The following is a 17902-nucleotide window of genomic DNA, read 5'->3' as shown; positions in this document are numbered from 1 at the left end:
TTATGTAGATCATGAGTTTGGCTTCAGTCTTCATTCGGCATCTTGATCTTGGTGAGCACCATTTGGTTTGGTTGAGTGTGATAATCTGCCAGAAATGTAACACAGCTGCCTCACACTGCCATGGACCCAGATTTGGCTCTCGCACTGAGTGACAGTCTGCGTGTAGTCTGCACATTCTCCCAATGTCTGCATGGGTTTTTGCTGGTCACTCCGATTTTATCCCACAGTCCAAAGGTGTATACAGTAGTAGATTTGCCATGGTTAATGTCAGTTTATGGTGTCACGGTGGGCGAAGTGGGTTTGTGCAGGATATTCTTCAGAGGGTCAGTGCAGACTCAATGGACTGAATGGCCTCCTACTGTTGGGATTCTATGGATTCATCTTTTAACACTTGCTTCAAATGTAGATTGTTAAAAATACAAACCAACGCGGAACAAATCATTTCAATGAGGTGCATCATCCTCAAAACAGAAGTTCGAGTAGTTCAAATTACCAAATGCTTTCTTTTTCAAGCTCAAATGTGATCGTCTCATCCATGCACAAGACACAGACTTACATAACTAATGAGAACTGGGCCAACTGCCACTTACACCCTTCAAACTGAAAAACTGGATTCTGGTCAATCTAAAATTATCATGGGGTTAATGGCAATGTGAAATCTGAAACAAATGCATTAGCCATGATCTTATTGAATGGTGGAGTAGGCTTGGGGAGATGAACGGTCTTGTTTTGTTCCTGTTCTACGTTATGGGAAGTAATTCTTTGTATATCTCAACTTGAAAACTTTCAAATTTCACTTCTCGGAAGAAACAAATGAAAATGTGTATACATAGTTCACAGTTAAGTATGCTAAAAAGCAAGTTTGCCAATTAAATGACAACTGCAAAAGATACTGCTTGAGCCGATTCGATTTCATACACTGGTGACACAAGACATAGTTCTGCAAAACTAATGTACATATTTGACGAAATGCAAAAGCTATCAAACAAGTTCTACCCCAACAATAAGCTCCAGTCAGGATTTTGTGAAGGGAAGGAAAATTTGTTAAAGATTTACTATGTGGAAATGCGATCTAAAAAGGGCTTTTAGTAATGAAATGACTAAAATGAAACCACTTTTTCAAATAATCCTAAATGTATCAACATAAAACTCAACAGATTTCTTTCAAAGCAATTAGTCACAATGCTCTAAAATCAAATTAACAAGCCCAACTGGGACAACACATTGGCTCAGTGGTTAGCACTGCTACCTTACATCGCCAGGGACCCATATTCAATTCCAACCTTGGGTGACTGTGTGGAGTTTGCACATTCTCCCCGTGTCTGCATGGGTTTTCTCCGGGTACTCCGGTTTCCTCCAAAGATGTGTAGATCAGGTGAATTGGCCATGTGAAAATGCCCATAATGGTAGGTGTATTAGTCAGGGGTGAATGTAGGGAAATAGGTTGCTCTTTGGAGGGTCAGTCTGGACTTGTTGGGCAGAAGGGCCTGTTTCCACACTGTAGGAAATCTAATCTAACCCCACAAACAACTCTACCCAGAATGCCACCTCGTGTCAACCAGATCAAGTTCCTCAGAGTTTGGGCAGGAAAATAATTTCCAAAAATTGTCTAGCGAACACTTGATGCAGCAATGTAAAGATAAAATCAAAGAACTTGAGATATTCAGCTCACCGAAACAAATTTTTGAAAGTCAATAAAATTCACTTTAAAATTACTAAACTGGCAACTTTTTAAATTGATTGAGATAACAAGGGACCAATACATTTTATCCACAATAAGAGCTTCTAAGTTTAAACTTTCATCTACAGTTTTTTTTAAACTCTTTCAGTTGATGCATATATCATTGTCGATGGCAACATTTGTGACCCATCTTTTAATTGCCTTAAAACCAAGGTGTGCTGTCTTCGACGACTGCTGTTCAGAAGGGAGCTCGGATTTTAGTAGTGTAGTAGTACGAGTCGGCGCACGAGTACTATTAGTAGTCATGATTATTAGCACATTTGCCCAAGAAGACGCTGACAAAAACAACAGCTGCCCATTAACTGCTCAACGGTTCTCAAAAAATTGCCACATTTGTCCTGAAAATACATTTTACAAATATCCAGAGTTCTAGCCATCTATGTACACAATGTACACTCCTCCTGTAGGTAAAGTATTCTCAAGAGGTTGTTAAGTTTTCAAATTGTCTTCGCTTTTTTTTGTATTTAATGTTACTGACATACACTATTTCCTTCTCAGTCAATTTGCTTTTGTCCATGCTTAGAAATACATTGGTTTGTGAAAGAGACTCTTCCACGCATCTTTTCGAACCCCACTGATCTCATCTCACCATGATCACATCAAGCCAGCAGTACATGCCATGACATGCTTCACTCCAACTCATTCTGGACCATTATACTCGTTAAAATACTGCATATCGAACAGATCCATCAATTTTCAGCACATCATGAACACATACTCTCTATGTTCATAATTCTGTGAAGTCAATAGAATTCCACTTCCTTGTACTATTACTTCACAGTTTTATTCCAAATAATAATATGACTATTCCAGTCTGGATCACAATTAAAAGCATAACCATTAGCAAATGGAGTAAACATCTACCAATCACACAGGGAATCAAATCAGCTCAATTTTCTGCCTGACCATGAGCGTGTAATCTATTAGTTGCACTACGCCTTCTGGATCAGCTGGTTAGAGTTGTGAGAATAATCAGAGATACTTTCCCTATGTCGATAGAATATTTAGATTTATCACAAAAGTTTCAAAATAATCAAACAGACATTAATCAAATAATTTGCGTGATTGTCCCCAAACATTTATTAGTACTTGCTCACAAATCTTAAGACAGTATTATTTCTAATTACAGGTCATGGGTTATACAAATATTTTGAGCATCAAATCAGCTCTAAAAATGTGCCCTTAAAAAGGAGATTTGGCCTTAAAAATAATATCTCTAATTAAGGTAACCATTCCTAGATATATACCGCTTTCATTGCTAAGTGTGCTCCTTGCTTAAAACAGAAGGGAGGACAGGTGACCTGTGGGGCTGCTATTCCTCCCTTTTGACTGGGACATTTTAAACCAAGAAGCTATTGTAAATGTACCACCATAGACTCCATCCTAATTTAGTATTAGTTGCCAGGTTTTTAAGTTGTCAAGCAGTGAAAAAGCAGGGACATCTTTTAAAGCTCACCTTTACCACAGTCAGAAAATTGGTGCTGCATAGTGACTTCTCTTTTAGAAAAGTACAAACTTGTCAGGAGGTGGGACCAAAGATGCTTGAATTTTCCTGTTTGATCTAGTTCCAAATCACATACACAAGCGAGGACAGAATCATATCAAAAGGGCTGAATAGGCTGGGGCTTTTTTCCTCCCAGAGCATAGGAGACTGAGGGGTGACTTTAGAGGATTACGAAATTGAGGGGCATGAATAGTGTGACTAGCCAAGGTCTTTGCCCCAGGTTAGGGGAACCCAAAACTAGACGGCATAGGTTTACGTTGAGGGGGGCAAGATTTAAAAGGGATCTGGCAACAATTTTTTCATGCAGAGGGATGTGGGTGCATGGAACAGCCTGCCAGAAGGGGTGATGGAGGCAGGTACAATTAGAACATTTAAAAGGCATCTGGATGGGTACATGAACAGGAAGGGTTCAGAGGGACATGAGCCAAATGCTTGCAAATAGGACGAGAATCACAGAGTCAAAGAGATGTACAGCACGGAAACAGACCTTTCGGTCCAGCTCGTCCACGCCAACCAGATATCCCAACCCAATCTAGTCCCACCTGCCAGCACCCGGCTCATATCCCTCCAAACCCTTCCTATTCATATACCCATCCAAATGCCTTTTAAATGTTGCAATGTACCAGCCTCCACCACTTCCTCTGGCAGCTCATTCCATACACGTACCACCATCTGCCTGAAAAAACTGCCCCTTGTGTCTCTTTTATATCTTTCCCCTCTAGTTCTGGACTCCCCGACCCCAAGGGAAAAGACCTTGTCTATTTACCCTATCCATGCCCCTCACGATTTTATCAACCTCTAAAAGATCACCCCTCAGCCTTCGACGCTCCAGGGAAAACAGCCCCAGCCTATTCAACCTCTCCCTCGAGCTCAAATGCTCCAATCCTGGCAACATTCTTGTAAATCTTTTCTGAACACTTACAAGTGTCACAACATCTTTCCGATAAGGAGGAGACCAGAATTGCATGCAATATTCCAACATGGCCTAACCAATGTCTTGTACAGCTGCAACATGACCTCCCAACTCCTATACTCAATACTCTGACCGATAAAAGAAAGCATACCAAACGCCTTCTTCTCTATCCTGTCTATCTGTGACTCCACTTTCAAGGAGCTATGAACCTGTACTCCAAGGTCTCTTTGTTCAACAACACCCCCGAGGACCCTTCCATTAAGTGTATAAGTTCTGCTAATATTTGCTTTCCCAAAATGCAGCACCTCACATTCATCTAAATTAAACTCCATCTGTCTCTTCTGAACCCATTGGCCCATCTGACAAAGATTCCATTGGAATCTCAGGTAATCTTCTTCACTGTCCACTACACCTCCAATTTTGGCATCATTTAGATCAGTTTAGGCTATCTGCTCAGCTCACATGAGTCGGATGGAAGGTTCTGTTTCAGTGCCGCAGAACACTAATCTTTTTTCACAGATCTAACACGGAAAAGGTAGCACATGTGCGTTGCCCGAATCCCAGCCTTGATAAGTAAAGTTCATTCAAATGTAAAGGTACTTTATAACCTCTTTAAAATATACAAAAGGTCAATAACATACAAGTCTGAAAATAAAACTGTTCAATCAATTCAATGATAGCTCATTCAATCTCCTTCACAGCTCTTTCAGGTGTTTAAAACATTTACTAGTAAAGAAAATGCATAAACTGCTGTTTAACAAAAGTTTTCCCAATGCTATCCATTATCTTCCAACAAAACAATATTAAAACAACGCTCGAAAAATGTTTCGATGGCTATAAAGCGGTTTCAGATCTTGTTTTCCAATGTGCTACAGAAGGCTGAACACAATTTCTTTAACACAGCATAGCATCAGAAGAGAAGCCTTCAATCAGGCACATGCACTTTCCCTAAAAACCTTGTACCTTGATAAATTAGTCCAATTTTGCAATCTGATTAACAGAAACCAAGTTAATGTTTTAATGATTTATTGCAGTACTGGTTCAATTCTTGCAATGAGATCCAACATTAGTTTAGATACTTAGACATGTGATTACTTTCAGTTGTCTCTCAGTTCAGTGTTTTCAAACCAGTACATTAGCACTGTTTTATAATGAGCTTCAGTCTCACTTGTGAACTAAAAACGTGCATGAACTCAAACAAATCAAATATACCCCAGCATACGTACCTTTCTTCTCTGTCTTCTGAATGGGGACGGAAGGTGTGGGTGTAGGCACTTTCGGTACAGTAGCTGCTCCATTAGCATCAAAGGATTTCTTTGGCTGATGCTCAGGCTGTAGACTAAAAGGACTAGAAGGAACAGTGCTTGGGTTTGAAGTTGGGAGAACCACTGGTTTGACGGGGTGCTGCACTGGGGCAGCTCCACCAGGAGTCTCTGTTCTGGGCAGTCGGTAGTCTCTGTCATTGTGTCTGTTTGTCTGGGACAAAATATTCTGGGAGAGCATACTACTGGCACCGCTGGAATGCTTGTCTTCCACTTTTCATGATTCACAAAGGTAATGTGGCAAAAAAAAATAAAAGGGGGAAATGTTGAAATTAGAATGATTATTAGAGCACTATTGGCTAATTTATTAACAGTACCCTCAATTCTTCATAATTAATGTTTTAAAATGCAAGAGTTGTTAGAATCAAAACATCTACTCAGGATGCATTAGACCTTGTACCTTGTGGTGTCACTGCTATGACATAATCCATTTAATTTCACTTAAGTGATCTTTGGTTGCAGCCATTTTAGCTCTGGAACATCATTTATATCAGGCTGACATGAATAGATGTTATTAAACTCCACGTTTTTCCAGCACATTAAACCAACTAGTACAAATATTAGAAATAAACCTTTCGTGTTCAACATACATCCTGGTTTAGACAGTTGTGTGGCAATAGGAGGAAAATCAAATTATGAATGTATTTCAGTCTTACATAATTAACTGGACACCCAGAAATTAGACTGGTTTACTCCTGGGCATTTATTTAAATGCCAAAATTATTTAGCATAATAATGCACAAGTTCAATTTTATTTTAAACAGGTGATAAATGATTCAGGGTCATCAGTTCCCGAGGAGATGCTCTGCGGCAAACTGGCAACTCTTGCAGGTTACTTTTACCCTAAGGCCACAAATGACTTGTTACAGGGAAGATTAAATGATATCAGTAGCCAGAGGGAGTTAAAAAAAAATGAATATGAGTGTTATCTTTCAATAATTCACTCAGTTACATTTACTTTTATGAAACTACAATGAGGAAAATTGCCTTATTTCAGTATGTGTACAACTTCAGCCCATTTAGAATCTTTAAGACTGTCAGAATTTATGTACCAGAATCATAATGCAGCATCAGCAAATTACTTGCTTCATATTCTACGACAAATAAACTATTTGTTTGACATTGCTCATCAGTTTGATAACACTAAATTGTATTCCAATTCTACAAAGTTCAGCTAAGTCTGCACATTATGTGAACCCTGAGAGAGAAATCTGGCAACATTAATTGTTTATTACTTGACTAAATGCTGTTACTTACTTCCACTTGTAAACCCACTGCCAGCAGTTGCTTGCAAGGTTTCCCTTCTGTAATCTCGATCTCTTGGGAAGCTGTTAACAACCCCAACTTTACTTGCTTCTTTTTGCCTCTGCTCCCTGCACAAACAAAAGAACCATTGTTTGTGACCTATTTAGGATACCTGTTTATCACATAATATTTGATAAACTGAACATGTACCTTTCAATCCACTCTTTGGGTTTCTCCCACTGAGAAACTTCTGTCCTGCAGTTGTAGTAGTATTTTTTGCCTGATGAGCTGATGTGCTCTGACCAGTCATCAGTTGGTTCAAAAGGCTACATTAAAGACAGAAAGAATTAAATCAAAAAGTTAAATTATCTTCACTTTTGTGTTTCTTTCAGTGCTTCAGACTGGATTTAGTGCTCAACAACTCAAAAGCTTGGAAACAATTATTCCACTTACTGTACGCAGGCAGTCCACTACTCAATTTAATGCTGATAAACATCTAGCATACTGAAATTACGTGATTTAGAGATGCCAGTGTTGGACTGGGGTATACAATGTTAAAAGTCACCTAACACCAGGTTATAGCCCAACAGGATTATTTAGAAGCACTAGCTTTCAAAACGCTGCTCCTTCAACATGTGGTTGTGGACTCTACAACCACCTGATGAAGGAGCAGTGCTCCGAAAGCTAGTGCTTCCAAATAAATCTACTGGGACTACAACCTGGTGTTGTGAGATTTTTGAAATTACTGGAGTCATTATTTGTTCAGTTCAGGAACTGTAGATTGCCTAATATCTTGACCAATTATAGGATAACCATACCCACAATCACAGCACATCTATCCACATTTCTAGTTAGAACTGAAATTATATCTTTAATCGGCTAAACAGTTTTAGGTTTGAAGCAGCTACTGGTATTACTGACTATTGATATACAGAAACCCAACAACAGTAGCACCAAGTGTAAAGCACATATCACAGACAGAAGTTACACTTGCTTGCCTTAGTTGGTGGCACTCAACTGTTATAATTTGAGATCTCAGAACTAGAACCTTGAGGAAGATTGATACTTTGTGGAGCACGCAGAGATTGCTGCATGTTGAAGAGCCTTCAGATGAAATTTATATTTGTGCAGTAGTGTAAGATGTCATTTGCACACTCAAAGAACCTCTCAACATTGCATTATGTCTCAAAACAGCTTAACTAGTCATTCCATTTAACTTTGTGAGATCTTGTTGTGCACTGGAAGATTAATTCGGATTACCATGTGGGTGATGGGTCCACAATCGTGGACTACAGCTATGTGAGCACTTGGATAAATTTCCAGTGGCAAGATCACAATTCCCACAAACATGGCTCACAATACATGTACGTAATATGTGACTTATTGTATCATTTACATTTTTGCCAATATATCGCAGCCATATCTAAAGGCAATGTTGTGGGTCTGTGTAATTTTGGAAGGAGAGTCGTGTAAAAGAAGTGAAGAAAATAACCCCCATTATACGCAGTATCAGAAAATTAAAATCATATTTAACAAGCATTTTAAGAAACAGACATTTCCACATCATTTTTGTTTACAAATACCCAAAAGAAAGTTAGAACTTTTATATACATTTTTTTTCTCCCCCTCTCTTGTAACCATACAATTCTCTGAATTGAAGTGTGGGCAAACCACCTATACAAAATACGACCTTGAAAATATGCTTTTCCTGTTTTGGTCTGAAAGCAACTGGACTTGTCTGCTCCATGCACAACAGTCTACATTAACAAACAGCACATCACTGACACAATGGCAAACAAGCACCTTCCATCACATATTTTTTACAAAGAAACTGGCTCTGCAGACACTACTTGAAATAACATGCATATGTTTCAATGAGTTTACAATGCATGTATTGAGGCACTTTGCTACAATTATTACCTAAGAGAACATATTGCTAACAAGCTAATTGCCAATTCCATATTTGAATGGAGAGTATGTGGCATGGTGGTCAAGTCATCCAGAAACACGGTAATGCTGTGGGGCATGTATTCAAATCCTACCATGGTAACTTGCGGAATCAAATGTGGAATTGAAAGCAAGCCTCAGTAGTGGCAACTGTCAAACTATTTATAAAAGTCCACCTCGTCACAAATGCCATTCAGGGAAGGAAATCTGACATCCTTACCGCTCTGACTTCCACATGATTGAAGATTCATGTGGCTAAATCTTAACTGCCCTCTGAAATTGCCAAGTAAACCACACAGTTCAAGAACAAGCAACCAATTCTGGCTCTGCCAGAGATACCCACATCCCAGATGATCAATTAAAAAAACCCAATCATTTGATCATCCATGTTATGACACACAATGCTAAGTTTTTCAAAACAAAACAAAATCATGGAGCTTGGAAGGCAAAAAATAATTTTGACAATTTTGGCATACTACTTGAAAACAGAGCTCCTTTGTAATTTACACTCAAACTTCCACATTTTTGCACATGTTAAAAAAAGACAGATGTTCAATATTTAAAAGACAGCTGTCCTTCCCTTACCCCAAGAGGATTTAGTTTGCTTTATTCCGCCTGTGAAATTAGATCAGACAGATAATTTTCAAATTAAAAATGGAGTGTACATTTATGGAACACTCCATGTCCATTAGCTGTCCAGCAGCAGAAACATATGCATTGTTATGCTGCAGTTCTTGGGACATAAGAATGTATCAACTATGTTCATCTGGAAACTTATTAGTTTTGCAGATTGAAAGGCAATCAATTTCCATTTGCCCTAAATTTTTTTTTGATGATCCACACCTGGTTACTTCTGATTCTATTTCTCCACAAAACGTAAGTTCAATGTGTTGCACCATGTAAATGTAAAACAAACAAATTCTTTGGGTTTAATCATCAAGTAAGGTCATTACAAATAAGTCATCCTGTGTGGATTTCTCAGACCCTACATGCATTAAAGATTGAACCTCACAAATTTCAAGGCAAAGTTTATTATATCAGCCAATATATCATTTTACATGGTTTCAGATGAAGATATAATAAAATTATGTTGCCCTGTACTAAGGTTTCTTTCAAAATAAGAATTGCTCTGTATTTTCAGACACTTACTGCTCTATATTAAGTTACAAATACGTTGATGATTAATTTGACTGGAAAAATATTAGCTGCAAAATTCTTCCTTATTTTGTTTCTGTTTAAACAGTTGCATTCTAGTTGAAATTCAGAACATTCAAAATTGGTGACTCAAGACATGAACTAGATCACTCTGCAAAGAACTAAAAGTAAGGAAGTAAATTTCCAGTTGCCAAGCGGTTTAATTAAGAGTTTGAGAAAACCAAAATATAGAAGTCCTATGACCTTAAATGAAATATGCGACATTTTATGAAGGAATTACAAAAGAAATACTTACTGCGTCTGAAGTTTTACTTGGATTGTTACTAGGATTAGAAGAATGTGAATTTGAGCTATGGTGGGTACTGTTATTATGTGAATTCTCCTGTGGAGAATAGCTGGTCCCTGAAACAAATACAGTAGATTTATTACATAGGTTAATTTACTATGTTTGTGCCTGAGCTAACTGTTTCACACAAGGTTACCAGTCTATACACATTTTTCTAAAAATAGTTTAAGTGCCTTCTTTCACCAATTTTCTCACCTCCCAACCCACTCAAAAATTCACCATTTCCTTTCTGAAGTATACTTGCAAGGACATTAAGTATCCTCTTGTTAAATTTCCAAATGCCAAGGATAGATTGAAAAATCTAATAATGGCAGATTCCTTCAGCCAATCTCCACACATACACATTTCTAACTCGCTTCATTGGATAGAAATCAAAACACAAGCTTTCCCTAAACTAATACCTTTGTGCCCAGCTGGAATTGCCATACTAATGTTCCTTACCCACTAGTTCAAAGCAGCTTCCAGTTATTTTTTTGTTTCTAAATATAGCCATTTAGGATTGGCAATTAGGAGAACCTCATCCTTTTGCTGAGAATCTCCAAATAAGTCAAAAACATAAGTTAACATGAAAGGGAATATCATAAATGACATTTTTATCAACTCAATTGAGTTTCATATTTGAACAGTGAAAGATAGTGGCATTGTGGTAATTTAGAAAGTTTAGGATAAATTAAATAAATAAAATGAAACAGGAGAAGTTTGAAGTTATTGACCACAGAATGAAATTTGTAACACATAAAATTAGTGCTCATCTGCTGGCAACGCCAAACAGCCATCAAGAGCTCAGAAAGACTGCTATGAGAGCCGAAATTGACATTTCCAAAAAGGTCTGCTGCATGTCCACAGCACACAAGATTTATTTTCAGATACCTGCACCACACTAAGGGGCAGCCAATGAGATAGAGAAATGGAGTGATTTTGACAATATTCTTATTTCTCAAACTTGGAAAAATTGACAGAGTGGAATGTGTTCACTAATAAAAGCAAACTGGTGTAACAGTTCTGAACAAAAGTGTGCCACGGTATTGCTCAGTTATTAATCTAACTTGTCTATTTGTTTTTGTAGCACAAATCAAAAGATTTGAACTCACTAATTGTCTGCACTCTAACGTAGTAGTGTTTTTCAGAGGCTATTCTGAACCATGTCTCACCTGCCTGTTTCAATGTTTTCATGTACATGAATAAGCTTCATGAAAAGCAGGGCTCTCGCTGTATGTTCACATCAGCAAAACTAATTATTTCACAGTTAATTCAGTTTTTTCCCCAACATGTGGACATTAGCCATTAAGAAAAATTGCCACATTTGTCCAAACCACTGCACTTCAAAACACTATTCATTCTGAACTATTGCAGCCTGTCAACATAAGACTATTTAACACAAGTTTTCTTTTGGCTGAGAATGGCAACACTTAGGAATTGACATCATACCACATTTAGAAAAAGGATACAATCAAGATTGGTCATTAAAAGGATAACAACTTCAGAGAACATACTTAGCTCCAGATGCAAGTTAACTGGCTTTCTTCTGTCAACCAGCATCATTTCAATACTGGAGCCACTTGTTGTTTGCCTTTGCAAAAAAACTATTTATTTTGAATAGAATACAAATAGGATCCTTAAAACCACCATGGTATTTTCTTCCAACACGGTAAACATTTCTGCAGGAGGAAAGGTCTACTAGAAACTATTTGCTTCCATTGGGATAGTAACAGCACCGAAACACATGGTAGCACAGTTATTAGCACTGCTGTCTTACAGCACCAGAGACCTGGGTTCAATTCCAGCCTTGCGTGATCTCGGAGAGGTTTCCTCCCACAGTCCAAATGTGTCTAAGTCAGGTGGATTGGCTATGCCAAATTGTCCCATCGTGTGCAGGCTGGGTCGGTTAACAGTGGTAAATATGTGGTTATGGGGTGAGAATGGGATGCTCTTCAAAGGGTTAGTGCAAACTTGATGGGCCAAATGGCTGTACCTGCACTGCAGGGACTTTATGATTCAAATCTTGCACTAATTGTTTGTGCTACAACATCTGCAAAGCTAGCGCAATTACAGGATCAGGGTCTCTGTTTTTCTCATGAGTGAAACAGAGAAGAATAAAGGCCAACACCTTTCACCAAACATTTCAGTCTGTTGGAAAATTCAGGTTGTGACCATTGAAATGGATTAATTGTTAATTTAGTTCACTGTCAAAGCTATGGATTGATCCTATTCATTGCACATGAACGATTAGAAATCTGACCTGTTGATTGAACACATAATATACACTGTACTACAGAATTAAAAGCTCAATAAATACAACTTTTGACTTTAAAAAAGCTGCAAATTTTTGGGACTAGCAATAATTGTTCAAACAAACATTCCATTCAATGACTTTGTATAATATCCAAACCTTTGCATTTGGACTTGTTAATACTACTGTACTAATAAAATGTTGATACTGTTTCAACAGTAAAACAGTGGCTAAGATTTACCTTTGGTAAAGGTGCACTAATGTTCTTAATGCTCTCATTCTGCAGCTGTCCATTCCAGTTAGAAGACTTTTCAATGCAATTTGACACCACTATTTTGACTCATTTTTAAAAATATACAAAATAATGTAATATAACATCTACCATACACAAACAGGTTCGTGCTCCACTGAAGTCTCCTCTTTCCCTAAACTTTGTCATCATAATCTTCTATTCCCTACTGTCTCACATGCTAATCACATCGCCTTCCAATATGCATTTATGTTATTTGCCTGAACCCACTTGAATAACAAGTTCCAAATTCTCACCACACTGGAGGTGAAGTTGTTTCGCATTCCTCATTCATTAGTTACCATCCCACATTAACAGTTTCTGGTTTCATTCTTTACACAAAAGAGAAACATTCCCTCCACATCTGTGCGATCAAAACCTTTCAATAATTTTAAAACTCTGTTCTATTACCCCTTGGCATGGTCCTGTCAAAAGAAATGGGACTCGGCCTGCTCAGTACTTTTATATATTACTATTACAGTGCTGATAACAACCTTGTAAGTTTGTTTTTGCATCATCTCCATTGTCTCTATACTCTTTATTTAAAGAAAAGGCAACACAGTACAAGTGTGCCCCAGTCAAGACCCAATACAAGTTTAGCAAAACCTCTCAACATTTCACTTGTCTCACTATAATTCATCCAGTTTTTCATTTGCAGTTACAATCCCATGGGCCCACACCACAAGTTTCAGTCATTTGTTATATTCAAACAAAAATGGCGTAGCTACTGCACACAAAACTAAAGCAGCTACTAATTTGGGTTTCGCATTTAAGATGCCAAGTTTAGCATCTGATCTAAAAATGTTATTTGTAATTTTACTTGATCATTGGTCAATGCTTTTGACAGAATGTATTTTCCAAAAGACAGCCCGCAAAATACAACGAAACTGAGACTTTCTGCATGCTAACTACACAATAACATACCGTCTCGCTCTCTGGCTCGATGTGAGTGCACAGTTTTACTCTTATGTCCTGTACTATCACTATGTTTATTTTCAGGGCTGTTAGAACGTCGTAGCATTTTACAGGGTGGTGATGGATCTCCTGATTCTCTGGTTTTGTCATGACGATGATCACTGCTGCTCGTGTGACTCTTGGATGGATATTTAAGAGTCTGAAATAGAATAATCATAAAACAGTTAATTAGATGAAACATGAACTAGAAGCAAATGACATGCAACTGTAGGCAAATGTGCAGCTTTCAAAGATTTCATGTTCTCCCTAGCTTGATTCTTCATTTAAAGTCAATCTAAGTACACCTTAACCTCAGTTCAGAGAAGATTTCTATACAGTTGTTATTTTTCACTAACCTATCAGTTTAACACTGTTTGAAGCAAATAATTACAAATGTCCAACAATCTTGAAAAAAATGACATTGGCCTTCATCATTTAATGAATTTAAAACTAAGCTTAGAAACACTAACATACTATTTTACTAACTTTAGTAAATTATTTGTAGAAACAACAGGGTTCATATATTGATCTGTATATTAGCTTATCTTTACAGCAGAAATATGCCTTAAAAATGTGTTCCAAAACCTAGAAACAAAAAAGTAGGGACACGGAAACCTAGGCCCACCTACAGTTCAAAATTTATTTACATCCGTTTTTATGCATTAATATTCAAAAATAGGGAACAGCTCCCCAAACCAACTGAATCTAAAAGTCATTAAAATACGCCCAAACATAACTAAATGACATTTCGCACAACATTTTAAAATGAAATTTTATTTTATTTCCCGGTCTCCTTAAGATCCAGCTGTGAAGTGGTGAGGCCTGTTTCAGACGCACAAGCCTTCATTAAAGTAAACGGCATTCGATTCACTCAGAAATATACCTGATAGGGTTGGGATTCCCTCCTGTCGTGACACCTGCAAAGAAACAAAATTCAGAAAACGAACATATCAGTGGTGGTCTAAAACGTCTTTTTCTTAAAAACTTTGAAATAAAAACTCGGCAGAAAATGTATATATTTTTAAGAAGATCTTTCAGAGTAAAATGGTCACAAAGCGGGGGGATTCATTTCCTTAAGTTTTTTTTACTTATTTTGGTTTACAGTAAAAATGGCGGATTGTCAAAAGATAAGAGGAATTCGATAAAGGGGAAAAAGGAAATTTAAAGAATAACAAGAAAAAAAACCTGAACATTTTACCCATCATTGAGTCTCGGTTGTTTCCTTGCATACATTACCATCAATGCTGTTGTATGTGGAGTGGATCAAAAGGTAAATTATAATTTTTTTCCTAAAGGGGAGGGAAAAAATTCACAAAAACTGGCCCTTTTCGTTTTTTTAAACAGGTAAAGATACTACCAACTCTCGGGATCCATCTCACACACACAAACCAACACTGAAGAGGACGAGGCCCATACTACATACGGGTAACGCGTCAGCGATCGGGAACGCCGACCCTCCCGCCAATGATCGGCTTTTTCCGGAAACCCTTCGGCTCTTTCCGCCCAACAGCCGCCCGCACGCGAACAAAACAAAAAGGCAAACAAATGTCAACAGAGATGGCTGCATAAAACAACACAACATTTAATCATATTGCGAAGGCCGCCTCCGAATTTGCTAAGCATCTGATTTTTCTCTTCCGTTAATTTTTAAACGGCATGCTGGGAGTTGGGTCACGTGGTGTGTTGCGCTCCGACTTTTTTTAAAAAACGAGGTTGAGGTGAGCAGTGGCTTTAGGAACTATTGTATTTTTTTGAAGAAAATGATTTATCGTCAAATTAAGCTCGTCGATGCAAAAAAGAAAAACAAAACTCACAAGCAAGTGAAAGGGTAAATACAGAGATTTAGTGAGACACTGATGGATGGATTGCGCCAGGGCAAGTCATGGCCGCGCGGGCCTGCGGAGTGGTCAATGTACAGTAAATGGCTGCCAGTCACTGACTTATATTGGGGCTTTACATATGCATGCGAATTTCTGATTTAATTGATCTACTGTTTAGCCACTAGTTGTTGGGCTATGATTCAAAATATATTATCTGTGTGTCTCTTTATATTTTCATTCGAGGACTCATGAGAGTGAATAAAACACAACCGGATGGCTCGGTAATGTTGTATTGAAGAAAAGTAATGTAAAATTCTTGATTTGCTTATTGGTATTTAATAAACTTTGCGACGTCGTTACCTTATTGTTTCAACATTTTCAGTATCGCTGAAAAGCAGTCGCGGATGTATTTAAGTTTAACGTTTTATATACGATTTGGTAATTTTGCCACTCGAAGTAAACTAGCAAGAGTGAAGTTAAAATTATGAAATACTCAATGAAGTTTATCATAATTTAGATCGGTTATTTCGTGGCTAGAGAAATTCAGCTGAAAATCAATTCTCAAGTTTGTAAACCTGTACACTGCTTTACCCATTGATAAAACATTTTTAAAATTCTTTTGTGGGCTATGACTGTAACCCACAAATCATTATTTGCTGTTCATCCTCTATTGCCCTTGATTCAATTCAAACTGTGCAATTAGAAATTAAAACTCTTATCAAAAAGCCAAAGTAAAACATACCCAGCTTGTAAAATGTGAGATATACACGGTAACTAATTGGTAAACTTTTTATGCTTTGTTTTTAAAATGGAGTTTTCTTGGAGAAAATGTGTTGCAACAGACTCACTTCATTGATTTTAAAGTGAGAAAAATATTTTGGAAAGGATAATTTGTTTTACATAAATAATAAAAGACTAAGATGTCAAAAAAACAATTATGAGAAGAGTGATATGTGTTTCATAAACTGCATTTAGATGTGTACTTAGGGTAACCTTTCCATTCAAAATTTTCTGTACTCTTTTCGTCCAAAAGTCTAAATTGGTGCTCACAGTTGTTTTTGGTTACATCTGTGGTTGTGGTTGAAATTCCAAAGTCTTTTCATCAATGCCCTTCAATATTGATATACTCAACATATATGACATCATTTTCTTAACTCACATGTATTAATTGTCTGTCCCTATTCACACATTGCTTCCTCAAAAACAAAATTGACATTTAAATCTTTAGTGTCACTTCAGTCCCAAGGCATGTGATCAGAGTTTGAAGCTGGAAGTGGCTGACAAAGGAGGTGATTGAAGGCAGGGTTTTAAAATATTTTGACCTTGAGATTTGCACTTAGCTGGCATTTGATACAATTGAATACCTTGCTCAGCTGAGCATCCAGTGTTTGTCCCTAAACAAAATTAGTGCACCTGTTAGATTTTGCACCTACCTGATGGCTTCATTATCTCTTTTTTAGAACTACCAGTGTTATTTCTTGCAACTAATCTTAGTTATCAAGCTGTTATGAGATTTAAATTTGTGAGTTCTGTTTAACTCATCCAACAGTTAAACCACATTATGTGAGATGTTCATTATTAAAAGCATTTAAAGATGACAGTGCTGAATCTAAGTTATCAAAAATGGAGTCGGGAGAGCTTCTTCAATTATTGTGCTCCAGATTCAGAGAGGATTTCAGCAACCCGCACCAATGAAATGGAGTCTGAAAGATGGAGACAATGGCTATTTTATAAATGGGGAAAGACTTTGAAAATCTTAAACAAGAAGAGACTTAATCTTAAAAGAATCCTGAAATAAAACGATTATGCAGGTTCAGTTGGCAGTTAGGAAGTCAAATGCATTCCAGAGAGCTAGAATAAAAGAGCAGGGATGTACTGGTGAAACTGTATTTGGAATGTTGAGAGAAGTTTTGGACCTCGTTTCTAACAAGGGTGTGCTGATATTGGAGAAGGTCCAGAGCAGGCTCTCAAGAATGAAGGGCTTGTTAAAGAATGAATGGTTGAGGACCCTGGGTCTGTACTCAATGGAGTTTCCAAGGAGACTTGGGATTTCATTGAAACTAACAGAATGCTGAAAAGCCTGGACAAAGTGGATGTGCAGAAGCTGTTTCCATTCATAGGAGAGGCTAGGACCTGAGGGCACAGGCTAATCGTGAAGAGAAACCTGCTCGAACTGAGATGAGGAATTTCTTCAGCCAGAAGATAGTGAATTTATGGAATTCATTGTTACAGAAGGCTATGGAAGCCAAGTCATTGAGTACATTTAAGACAGGGATAAGCAAATTCTTGATTAGTAAGGGGGTCAAGGGTTACTGGGAAAAGGCAGGAGAATGGTGTTGAGAACGGTAACATGATCAAATGGTGGCACACACCTGATGAACCAAATTGCCTAATTCTATATCTTGTGGTCTTTCAGGACAAGAGACTATTGCACTA

General features: G+C 37.6%; 1 protein-coding gene across 2 annotated transcripts in view; it reads right to left on the bottom strand.

Annotated features, from left to right (window-relative positions):
• Window positions 1-15063, bottom strand: part of waca (WW domain containing adaptor with coiled-coil a) — a 128035-nt gene extending 112972 nt beyond the window's left edge. For both annotated transcript variants that reach the window (XM_060825041.1, XM_060825043.1), the window contains exons 1-7: window positions 14845-15063; window positions 14530-14563; window positions 13617-13806; window positions 10123-10229; window positions 6936-7051; window positions 6738-6853; window positions 5385-5693 (exon numbers count right to left, since the gene is read on the bottom strand). In XM_060825041.1, the coding sequence (XP_060681024.1) occupies window positions 5385-5693; window positions 6738-6853; window positions 6936-7051; window positions 10123-10229; window positions 13617-13806; window positions 14530-14563; window positions 14845-14885 (913 nt within the window). In that variant the 5' untranslated portion in view covers window positions 14886-15063. The remainder of the gene's footprint in view (window positions 1-5384; window positions 5694-6737; window positions 6854-6935; window positions 7052-10122; window positions 10230-13616; window positions 13807-14529; window positions 14564-14844) is intronic.
• Window positions 15064-17902: the final 2839 nt, after the last annotated feature.

This window comes from Hemiscyllium ocellatum, chromosome 5 (genome assembly GCF_020745735.1).
Source record: "Hemiscyllium ocellatum isolate sHemOce1 chromosome 5, sHemOce1.pat.X.cur, whole genome shotgun sequence".
NCBI lineage: Eukaryota > Metazoa > Chordata > Chondrichthyes > Orectolobiformes > Hemiscylliidae > Hemiscyllium > Hemiscyllium ocellatum.
The sequence above is the reverse complement of the archived record's forward strand: the minus strand, read 5'-3'. Positions and strand labels throughout refer to the sequence as shown.